The sequence below is a fragment of the Manis javanica genome, chromosome 6 (genome assembly GCF_040802235.1).
Source record: "Manis javanica isolate MJ-LG chromosome 6, MJ_LKY, whole genome shotgun sequence".
NCBI lineage: Eukaryota > Metazoa > Chordata > Mammalia > Pholidota > Manidae > Manis > Manis javanica.
Genome location: NC_133161.1, coordinates 94,029,472 through 94,042,205, shown reverse-complemented (window position 1 = coordinate 94,042,205; position 12,734 = coordinate 94,029,472). Strand labels below are relative to the sequence as shown.

The window sequence follows — 12,734 nt, the reverse complement described above, 5'->3', positions numbered from 1 at the left end:
AACACCAAGCCTATTCCCTAGTTCTAGCCATAATCATCTGACCTCGTTTACTACAACAGCTTTCTAGCTGATTGCCCTTACTTCTAGACTTAGAAGGTCCATCTATTTTCCAAAGTACAAAGTGATAGGATAAAAAAACGTCAGTGTGTTACACCTATAATATACATTGTTGCCTTCCAGAGAATATCCACACAAAGCCTATGAAATTCTTTATTACTTGGTTCTTGCTCCAACCACACTGAACACTGAACCATCAGTTCCCTGAAAGACTAAAGAAAGGCTCATTTTCTAGAGCTAGGAGGTAAAACCAGGGAGAGAACAGAGCTGGCAAGAAAATTTTCAAGAAGACAGTGGTGCTGTAATGATGTTTTAAATGTTTTAATACACATTTTAAATAATATTTTTAATCAACTAGTTTTTAACAATCTTTTAGAAGTTAACATTAACAAAAGACAATCAGAATAATTGTTTTATTAAATTCCAAAAACTCCTGATGATCAAAAAATTTTGCAAAATAGGTGCCATGCCTCATTTTCTACTTTAATGTCTAATGAGAAAGAAGCAAACATCGAGAAAGTATGCAGACTGACAGACTTTAGTCATAAAAGCAAATGCCAAGGTAGTTGGAGTTAGCAAGGAAGATAACCAATTTCCAAGCACCCAATTCAATAACTGTTTAAAGTATTATCAGAAGAATATCCCATTTTATTATTAGGGTGCTGTGTTTACAAATGTAAAAGACAAAAGTAAAAGGCACTGAAACTATGTTTTGAAACTAGGACATTAAAATCCTAAGAAAAATAAAGTACTGTTATAACATGAAAATAGATTATCCAAGGTTAGACAAATAAAATGAAAATCCAGAATCCCCCAAAACAGGTATTTTGAACTTGGTCTACTAGGTTTGGTTACCCATTGTCAACATCCTGAAGATAGTCCTGTTTACATCACAAAGAGAGAACACAGTGATGCAACACCACATATGCTTTGTTTTATTTTCATTGATTTTTAAAAAATTACATTCTTGAGATGTCTATCTAGTCTTTTCACAAAAAGCAAACTGACTCCTACTGAAAAACAAACAGAACTGAAAAACATACAATCAGGTCCCTAGGTTTTACGAAATAGATTGATATACTTCAGAAAGGAAAATCTAAAAACAGAAAATGAACTATCCGAACTTATTCCCTTTATTACAGTTAAACTCTAAGCTATGAATTCCATAACCTAGCGAAACATAGACACACACACACACAATCCCTCTGCCTTTAAATGAGAAAAACACAATAATTCCAGTAAGTTCTTGCTCTCAGATGGCTAGAAACTAAACTTTATAAAGACCTTGAAATAATGGTCTCAACATTAAATATTCTAAATTTCAGTTTCTATTGAGTATCTTCATCTGTAAATCTCACTAACAGTTTTTGAAAAGAACAGACACTATTTCTTTGTCCACTAGGGAAGTACAACCTAAAATGAAACTAAAAAAACCACTTTCTTTGTTTTTTTCCCTAAACCTTTAACCTAATGTGTTAAATATATTAAATAAATGTGTTTAATGAAGATATTAAAATGTGAACTCCTCAGAATTGTAATTAATAAAATTTCATGTGAAATCTCAGCTAATTTTAAATATTTGATGTTATCAAAATATTTCTCATTTTAGACTTCTCATAAGATACTGAAGTTTAAGGGAGATTGAGAAAAGGAAATATCTTGTTAATGCTAAATAACTTGCTAACCTGCTAGAAGACTAAATGAGCATACTTAATTTGGCAAAAATAAAATATTACATTTAAAGGGCAAGTGAGGAAATACAATAAAATTCAGCAGACTATTTGCTACAACACAACTCTAAAAAACTGCCATCAGTCTAACATTAACTCCAAAGCAGACTTTAGAGGCCTATAGGGCTCTCCAATTAGAAGATACTTTTAGGTAATAAGGTTGTATCCAGAGTCTTACCAGGGAATTACTCCAGTATAATGAAAATAAACAGCCTTTCTGTCAAAAGATTCAAGTGTAATTCTAAGTTCTACTACTAATTGTGTGACCTTGGAAATACAGTTAAATGTTATAAACTTCAATTTCTTTACCTTTCAAATGTATTTAAGAATAATGATATCTATATCACTCATCTCAGAGGACTACCTTCCCTGAAAATAACTCTTGTGAGGGGACTATTTATAATAAGTACCATGCACAAATGCTAGTTAAGTTTGTTCCTTCTTTATAAACAACAAACATTTACTGAAACTCTGAGCTAGGTGCTGTACTGACTGAGCATTAATGGATGGCTGGAGCAAACAAACAGCCAACTAACCATGGTTGTAGCTGTTTGGAGCCTTTAAGTCTGGTAATAACACAGATACAACTTACAACAATGTAGTCTCTAAGCACTACATAAAATAGTAATGTACTCCGGATGCACAAAGGAAAATGTGCCCAGTGTTGCCTGTTGAATTCAGGACACATTTCAAAGGAGGTAATGCCCAACTGCATATTGACGGAGAAAAACAAATTTGTCATACTGAGATAATGGGAAGTTTAATTCCATAAAGAAGGAAACAACCTCTGCAGATTCACAGAGGTACTCAAGAGCTCAAGTTTGTTAGGACATTTGCAAATAGTTCAAACACTGCTATTACCTGGCAGTAGGGGTTGGTAGTTGATAGAATGGCAGGAGAAAAGGATGTTAGTGAGAAAGACCAGAAGCAGGAAAACAACTGAAATTCTATTTATAATGGTCTGTATGAGACATACATATACAGGAGAGTGGCTGGATACCTTTAACTAAAATAGCAAATAAAAGAAAAGGAACAGACTTTTTCTGGGGAATGTGAAGAGAGGTTTTGTAATAAAATGCATAATTTAAGGTACCTAGGTGGAGGTGTCCAGTAAACACACAAGCTAACATATCAGAAGAAAGATCAAGGCTTGAAATTTACATTTGTAAATCTTCAGTATTAAGGGACTGGATGAGATTCCCACTACATTAAGAGGGGGAAAACTGTACCCTAAAGAAGTAAACTGCTTTTCCCATTTTATATGCTTAAAAATGTAAGCTACTCCATTAGGGCCAAAGGAAGTATAATTTAATCTTGATTTTACAGTCAAGTCAGTGTTCTAATTGAGATTTATCTTCCTGAAGCTTGTTTAGTCACATTATTTATTATTACTCATATGTTATTACTGATCTTTTATTATCACGGTTCTAACATTGTTTGGGGTCTCTCAGAAGTTCCACTGTAGTACTTAAGAGTCCCCAAAGCTCCCTGCATTCAACTGTATCAGGAAGGTCCTCCAAAACAGAATGAACTTCTCCCAGATCAGAATTAATCAAATAGTTACTGCAAATGTGGTTTATGTTTTAGGACATATAAAACACTAACGTTTAAAATATGGTCCCTGTCTTTAAAATGACTACAATTCTCACTCGAGTAAAAAGACAAGAACACAATTAATAAGACCAAGCATTAAGGAGGTAATTTTAATCCTGAATATAGGATCTCCTAGTCCTTGGAAGAGCAACAAGAATACGTGTTCTCTCTCCCAAAACACCTGTATAGCTTTGGGAAAATTGTTTTGCTTTTAATGGCAATTTTATGAAGGGCCACTAGATGGCAATACTGCACTCAAAAATGATTAAGATACTATTTGATCATTTTCATCACAGTAACTTTTAGAACCATGACAGGTTATGTTTTTCAAGACCCTGTAAGTAAGGATTTTAGAGACTTTAAATCCCTCATCTGAAAGTTGAGAATAATGAGATAAATAGAGATTAAGTGACTTGCCTAAGATGCTACTACTAGTTAAATGGCAATAGCAGGACTACAGCCAAAATTTCCTGATTTAGACCTAAGGTTTTATGTTCTTTGCATTAAAAAACTGTATCAAGTTATAGTTTCTTCTCTAAAAAATAAAATTAATTTCAACTTACGTGGAAAGCATACTTTTTTCATACAGGACAGTCACATAAGGAGAAAAAGATATTCCATCATTTGGGTAAGCACTGAAGCAATGACTTGGTAAAATAAAAACTCAGATGAGGGTATTATCATTGCAGCTAGAAGTCTTACGAAAAGTTGGGATTTAAGACAGCTACTGAAAAAACTGAACAGGTGTAACAGAGGCAAAAACCTCTTGTTCTCAAGTTCTGTATTTCCCAAGGCCAAGTGGGACAAAGTATCAATACTAATGTTCAAAATGAAAAGTGATTCATCAAGTGTAAAGAAATAATATTCCCCCTAATTTTAACCTGGTGGTTCTCCTTTCTTCTATTGCAGCACATATGATGGAGGAGATCCACATTGGTCACACACACCCCCAACGTTTGGTTCCCGTGTACTAGGTGTAAACTCCATCCAGTTTTCCTCGAATTCAAATAAGATATCCAAAATCAAATGAGATGTAATGATAAGCTGAAATATACTGTATTTCTGAAACAAAAAAAAAACCCTAGCAATAATTTCTGGAACATTTCAGTTATTCTTTGTGTAATAGCTTATTACTTAGAAAATACTTCAAAGTGGCAACACTTGGATGAGTGCACTATGGTAAAGGCTTACCTTTATGCTTGTAACAAAAAAATATGAATGGAAAATCATTTGCTGTATGAAAAATTGGGAACAATACATTAAATCTGCTGAACACAAACTTCAGTATGTTACTAAAATTTACTGGAACAATACCTGTATTTTAAAGTCATTCCATTAAATTAAGCCTACCTCTCTGATTTTAAGGAAATAAGAATCATTCAAATCTGAAGAGAAGTTTAAAGGAGTACATAAACCTCTAAAGTTGTGCTTGTAAAACAAAATACTACACCAAGTTTTTATCTTATTATAAATTTGGTTAAGCAGAAAAATTCAGTATTCAATTCAGTATTCATTACTGAACAATACAAAGTTATAGAATTTTATACTTCCTACTTCTGTAAGCTCAAAATTCCTATGTCAGTTCAGAGAGGCAATGGAGACCACGGCTCAGAGAGTGAACACACCACAACCCTGACACTCCACTGAAACCCAACATTTCATTTTAAAAGGAAAAGTTAATGGGAAAATGGATTTTGGTATGTAAAACTTGGCTTTACAGCCCATTTTCTATTCCAGTGTGAATAAATTACCTGCATTAAAAAATCTATGAGATGGAAAATAGTATTTTAGTTTTTCTCTATCTCCACTAAAACCCAACATGAAAACCAGAAAAGGATTTATGTAAGGGTGACAGACACATACTTGTAGTAAGAAAGGAGGATCGAACCACAGTTAAATCTCAATTAACCAGCTAAGCAAACAATTCCTAAGTAAGCAGAATATTCCCCCAAAAAACAGTCACTGAAGTTTAGTCCTTCAAAAAACATACAAGTTTTGGATTAAATACATATTTGGACCCATTTATTTTTTCTTTCAATTTTTATCAAGAGCCACTATTACATATGATGGAAAGAATAAAAAGTTAGGAGTTGGAAACCTTGATCTATATACTTTGATTCTGCCAATAAATATTTTTGATCTTTAAAGTCACTCAGTCTTTTCTAGGTCTCTGTTTTCTCAAATGCAAAAATGAGGGCTACAGCTTTTCAGCTCTAGAAGTTTTAAACTTAAAAAAAAAACCCAGACAACCTTTTCTTAAAATATTAATCAAAAGTGTAGTACATAAAACAAAGATCCAGGGAACTGGAGCTCTGTATATAACCACCCATCTACATCACAGTTTCTGAGGGGTTTAATGAATTCAGTAGATCCAAAATACCATTTAAAAACTCTAAACACTAAACAGTGAAAACAATTTTCAGATGCAATTCACAGGTATTGCAAGAATAAAAAGTAAAAAATAAAAGATTTTTTTACCCCATAAAAAATTCAAACTGAAGAGGACTTTTTTCAACTAACCAGAAACTGGCAAAGATTCAGTGAAAGCAAATGCCTATTTCTAAGAATTCTAATTAACTGATATTTCATTACAGTTATAGTTACACTAAAGAAAGTACAGAATTGCCATAAATGAAGAATTTCAGAATTACAGAAATGTGTGTGTGTGTGTGTGTGTGTGTGTGTGTGTGTGTGTGTGTGTGTATCTGAAAATAAAGAAACAACGTTGTCTGACGGGAAAGGAATGGGCTTAACTAGAGATACATCAAACCCAGTTAATTCCACAATTTATTACATAAAATCCACTACTTTACAAACTATTTCATTTTGAAATTCCATATTTGGTTCTAGTAAGACAAGTCATATTTCACTACCACCAGACATAAAAGGAGACAAATGGGATACACACACCAACTTTACCAGAGAAGTTATACACTGACATTCCTCACAACGGTTTGTTTAAAACAAGCAAAGACATCTGTAGACATAACTTTAAAAGAAAAAAGAACTCCAAAATAATAGTTAAAACAAAGTTTCTAAGTTTAAACATGCAATATAAAAAAGCATACATTAAAGTATTTCACTAATCACAAAAAAAATTTGAATGTGTGGATCTGCATTAGAAATGTAAGCATGAGTTTTTTAAAAATTCCTATGTTTACTTGAGATACATTTAAAATGGTACTTTTTAAAATTATATTTATCTCTTAGGTGTTAAAAAATGAAGTATTTTTAAATTGAGATAAATGTATCAAATTTTACACTTAGACTAATCAACCTACTGTGGTATAAAATTTCGTATTTAATGTATTTCACCATGAGAACTAAATTTCTCTTTTGTTAAAAATATAATCAATCAGGTGTTATTAGTATAGCTTCTAAAAATGGTCTCTAATGTCTACAACATTCATTTGAAAGTACTCTTACCTTTCTTCTGAGCTATACAACCGAGCAAGCCCAAAATCTGCAAGTTTTATCTGCCCTCTGGTGGAAGTAAGACAAAATGAACAAAAGATATTAGTCTACTCTAAATTGATCATATACATTCATATTCTATTCCTAAAAGTAGTAAAAAAAATACACATATAAACTCTATGTGTTTGATTACACTACAGTACCCAAGGTCCTACAAGGAAAGGCAAATAAATTCAAAACAAGGTAAGTAAGGTAAAAACTTAATACTTTCCTTTGGATAATTTTAGCTATATTATATTACTACTACTACTACTACTACTACTACTACTACTACTACTACTGTAACAGTACTAGTATAAAAGTATTTCAGGACTATCCAGTTCCTATTTAGACAATTAAACTTCGATGAAAATAAAACAAAATGAGATAATTTCTACTACTTAGTAATAAAACAAATTACTTGTTCAAGTCAGTAATGTGCAAGAACTAAATCACATCATTTGAAATTTATGTTCAACTGTTCAGTTCTTAGAGGGACGAACTGCATAAAATACTTTCTACTAACTAAAATCAGGACCAGGCGTGCCTCAGTTAAACTAACAGTACAAATTACAACAGAATTATCAGAGTTCAGGTTATGCTGTCAGAAAAAAATTTAACGAAAGATATATTATATATATACACACATATGTATATGTGTGCGTATATACAGGCACTTCAAAAAAGTTCATTTTAAAATTGTGAAGACTGCTTTTTAATCTAAAGCTGAAATCATATTAATTAGAAGACCTAGTCACATTATTCCGAAGACTATCAAACAAGAAAGTCAACTAAGTATTATTTGATGTATATTATAAACTATTATTGTTAACACAACTTCAGATGTACAAACTGTAATACTGTTTGTTGATTATGTTAAAATAGTTTGAGCAATAAAACAAATATTAAATCCTTTGAACAGAATCAAGGTATACATTACATAATATTCATTTTAAACATTTATATCAAACTCATATCATACCTATTATTTAGAAGAATATTTGAACATTTAATATCTCTATGCAAAAAGTTCTTCTTATGACAATAATCCAGACCTTCCATGAGCTGTCTCATAAAGGACTTTATGTGATTTTCATTAAAATGAACCAAGCCTGATTCCAGTAGTCCCATCAGATCATGGTCCATATATTCAAACACCAGATAAAATGCACCTAGGGACAAGAATAATTAGTTCATTAAAGATTTTTATTCTTACAACCTTCCCATAAGTTCAGAATTTTTAAAAATAGAATTCTGGGGAGAAAATTAATCCTTGAAAATAAGAGCTACTTTGTCACTTTAGTAATCTGCATCTTGTTATCTGAATTTAATATCAATAAATACATCCCAAGGAAACATCCAAGCCAGTTTTTTTTCTCCTGAAGAAAACTCTTCTGATATAAAATCAACTCTTATTTCCACGCTGCAGAGTTCCTGGGTGTGATTAATGTAAAATAAATTCTTAATTTTTTTTACATATCGAACAAACTCAGCAGAGGCTGAATAAAATTGGTATAGCTCATCAAAGAAATTTTAGAGGTGTTAAAACAGTTGGTTTTAATAAAAAAAGGATAGATTCAACTGTAGTTTTGATAGCTTCTATTAAGCCTTCAAAGAAGATATAATTTGTTTATACAGCTACAGAGTGTTTGAAAGCATGTTACTTTACCTTATAAAACCAGCTTAATCCTGCTACCAAAACCTAATGTAGCATACAGCACATACACAACTGTATGTACTAAAGATTCAAAATTCCTAAAATGAAACTTGCACAAATTGAATCCAAATTATATTTAAAAACATCCCAATCAGGCACAGTTTATCAATTCAAGAATGGAAATGCTAATAAAATTCAATGTATCAGTCTGTCAAAGAAAAAATGTTATCAATACACCCAAAAAGGCATCCGAAGAAAGTTCATGATTAGTTCCTAATTAAAAACAGAACAAATCTCAAAGTAACCTTGCAACAGAAGGATTCTTTCTTAAAAGTTTAAAATACAATAAGCATATTATAACGATATAACCATAACATAATAACCAAAACATAATAAAAAAAACTAACAACCAATGTCATGTTTGATAGTAAAAGTCCAGGTGTTATATTCAAGACAAAAATGTTATCACTAACTGATTCATAAGTTAGTAATTAAAGTTAAAGACAAAGTATAAATATTAAAAGAGATGAAAATATAATTATTGGCAGATGACTATCCTCCTGGAAAAGTCCAAAAGAATAAAAAGAAAAGTAGCTGGGTTAAAGAAAATCATATACAAAAGGCAAAAGACTTCAAATATTCCAGCAACAATTCACTGAAAATAAGATTTAAATGATACCACAATAGGAAAGGAATATAAAGAAATGATCAGAACTTTATAAGAATTATACATATCCATTAAGAAATACCAAATTTCTAAAGAAAGACATGGTATTAACAGAGGTGTGAGATAGACACTGTTAAATAGTGCCAGTAGCAAACTGGTATATTAACAAAATATAATTCGGCAATATGCATCAAAGCTTTAAAAAGTACATACCCTTTTATATAGCAAATTCATTTCTGGATATTTAGCATACGGAAATGAAGACTGAAAAGATTTAGCTATAAGCATGTTCACTAAAAGCAATGTAATAACAAAATACTTAAAACAAGCAAACAAAAAGAACTATGAGATATCCATACCATATCACTTTGAAAAATACTGTACAATACTGATGTGGAAATTTATTGATGATGCTGAGTTCAACAGATTTTCAAGTATTTTGTATTTGATACATCTCTCTCACTATCTTTAATGGTATTAAGTAAAATAGACAAAAGAAAATATTTAGAATTGTACAGTCCAATACAGTTACTACCAGCCACATAGCCACAGAACACTGAAATGGCCCCGTCCAAATGTGCTGGAAGTGTTAAACACTGAATTTCAAAAGCTTACTATAAGAAAATATAAAATATATTGATAATTTGTTATATTGATTACATATCAAAATGATCTATTTGATATGTTGGATTAAATGAAAATATTAAATTTAACAGACTGGCTTTTTTAATGAGGCTAATAGATCATTTTAAATTAAAATATAATGGTTTGTATTCTATTTCTATTAGACAGTACTGTATGAGAGGTGTAAGAATTGAAATAGGAGAGCTAAAACTACCTCTATGTGCAGAAGATATGATCTTTTGGTCTCTAAAGACATAAACTTCAATGAAAAAATAATTAAAAACAGTAAAACAATGTAGAAAAATAGCATAAACATACAGTGGCCATTAACATAACTACCAACTAAAAGACAAAGTAGAAGACTCAATTTATAGTAAATTATTTAAAATTTTTAAGATGTACAAAATCCTTCAGTGCTAATATAAAACACTTACATAGCAGAAAACTACACACACACAAAAAAGGATACAATCTTAGATAGGAAGACTCAACATGATAAAGATGTCAGTTTTCCCTAAGTAATTTATAAATTAAACACAAGCTCAATTTTTAAAAATACCTTGTTTTTTGTTTTTCCCTACAATTAAGTTGATGTTATATCTACATAGAAAAATAACTATGTAATAATAGCAATGAAAACACCTGAAAGAGAAAGGAGAGATGCGCACTACCAGATATTAAGAGAGCATAAATTTCTGTAACTGTAAAGTATGATACTGGTAAATGAACATGAAATAAAACAGAAACCCTGAAATGTACCCAAGTACATATGGAACTTTAGTATATGATAAAGAAAGCATATCAATTCAGTAGGGGAAAAGGTGGACTTAGTAATTAGCCATTTGGGACAATTGAATGGCCAGATAGAAACAGCTTAAACTGGTCTGTTCCTCACAACATATACTAGGCTAAAAAAACAGTTATAAATATGAAAAATAAAACCATGAAAGTATTGTTTAAAAAACATGAAGTCCTTAATAACTTTACAGTGGAGATAACATTCCTAACCAGGAATTAAATCAAGTAGCACTAAGGGGGAAAGATTGATAATGTGACTATGTAAAAATAAAGCTTATTACTGCATGACTAAAAACACTGCAGAGCAAATTTAGGAAAATACAGCAAACTGGAAAAAATTCATTAGCAACTGATTTTCCAGGTAAATGATTAATAACTCTAAAAGTCCTCTCTAAATCAAAAAGAGAAAGATTAACAATCTTACAGAACACTGAGTAAAGGAAAACAGACAAAAGGGCAGCAGTAAATTGGCCTTAAACTAATGGGGACTCGCTTAACCTCGCTCATAATGAAAAATCAGTCTTTCAAACTAAAACTTCACCACAATAACAAATCGACAACCACCAGAGTATGACACCAGACCCATTGGCAAAGCTAGAGGAACACTCTCATACATTGCTTACAAGTTGGCAATATCTAGCTCGATTACATTAGCATTTCTCCTTTGACCTACCAAACCTAATTTCAGGAACCTGTCCCCAAAAGTTCACTGACAAACATACAAGATGATATAGGCATAGAGCTATTTATTCAGTGCTGCATTATTTCTAATAGTAAAAGACTGGAAACAAAGCAAACTGTCTACCAATCAGAGATTGAGTGAACTATCCACAGGGTGGAACACTGTGAAGACATAATACAGATGAGAACCACGTCTATATACTGATGTGGAATAGGCTTTAGGATATATAATGAAGTGAGAAGACCTAGACACAACAGAGCATTACTACGCTACCTTTTATATAAAAAAGGGAGGGTGAATATGCAGAGAAGAAAAACTGAAAGTATGAACCTAAAGACTTAAAACAGCTGCCCATGGATAAGGGAGAGAACAGAAAAAAGGAATAGAAGTGAGACTATTCTAAATGTGCCCTGTCCTAACAGTTTTGACTCTGGAACCATATTAATGTTCTAAACGACTAACATACATCATCAAGCCAAAACAGGTAAATAAGCAATGTCTAAAAAGCTGAAAATAGATGAACTAAAATGTATTAAACTGGTTGTATAAGCTATCTATATTATAGTATTCGGACTATATATCCCCAGCAGGGTATATTCTAAGGACAGAAAGAACCATAAAGAAATCTTAAACTGCATTCAGAATTCTCAGTAACTAAAATTAGCATTGTTATCTTGAAATTATTATATGTACATTGTAGGACAAATTATATTAATATTTTAGGAACCAAGAATTTTAGTATAAAAGACAAGTAAAAGATCAAAAAATATATAAATGCTGTACTTTTCATTTTAAGTTAAAATCATCTATGGTAGCCAGCAGCTAAGACAGCCCTCAAGTGATTCTCATCTTCTGGTATCCATGCTCTGCCCCAGTGACTTAAGGATGGTGTATATGTCCAACAGAATATTGCAAGAGTGATAATGTCACTGATTACCAAAGCTTAGTCATAAAAACATTGTGGCTCCCATTTTACTTTTGGAATCATCTGCTATAGGAGAAGCCAGCCACCAGACTGTCGCGGCAGTCAAGCAATTCTATTCAAAGGCACATTCTGAGACTTACGATGAAGAGTGAAACTACACCTTTCCAGCCACGAAGGAGCCACCTTCTATATATATTCTAAATATATATTTCTAAATTCATTCTCCAGCTCCCATTAAGCCTTGTAGTGGCTACAGCCCCAATTAACATTTCATTGCAATCTCATGAGAGAACCTCACCCAAACCTGCCCAGACAAGATGCTCCTAACTTCCCGCCCATAGAAACTCACAAGAGATAACAGCTTCCAGCATCACCTACAAAGTACAATGGCTGAAAAATTGAACTTCTAAATAAGCACCTAGATCTAATTACCATTCATAGGAAATATGAGGGTTAGAAGAACAAGTTAAACACCACCAAAAGGAAGCATCTGGCCAAATCCAAAATATGGTCTATTCTTCAAAAACTAATTGGGATAAAATATTTTA

General features: G+C 31.8%; 2 protein-coding genes across 5 annotated transcripts in view; one reads left to right on the top strand and one right to left on the bottom strand.

Annotated features, from left to right (window-relative positions):
- Positions 1-6,800, top strand: part of MPLKIP (M-phase specific PLK1 interacting protein) — a 75,562-nt gene extending 68,762 nt beyond the window's left edge. The window contains exon 3 of the mRNA XM_037010892.2: positions 4,290-6,800. The gene's annotated coding sequence lies outside the window, so the exon portion shown is untranslated. The remainder of the gene's footprint in view (positions 1-4,289) is intronic.
- Positions 1-12,734, bottom strand: part of CDK13 (cyclin dependent kinase 13) — a 138,420-nt gene that overhangs the window by 38,024 nt on the left and 87,662 nt on the right. For all 4 annotated transcript variants that reach the window (XM_037010888.2, XM_037010890.2, XM_037010889.2 and 1 more), the window contains exons 6-7: positions 7,816-8,005; positions 6,807-6,863 (exon numbers count right to left, since the gene is read on the bottom strand). In XM_037010888.2, coding sequence (XP_036866783.2) covers positions 6,807-6,863; positions 7,816-8,005 — 247 coding nt within the window. The remainder of the gene's footprint in view (positions 1-6,806; positions 6,864-7,815; positions 8,006-12,734) is intronic.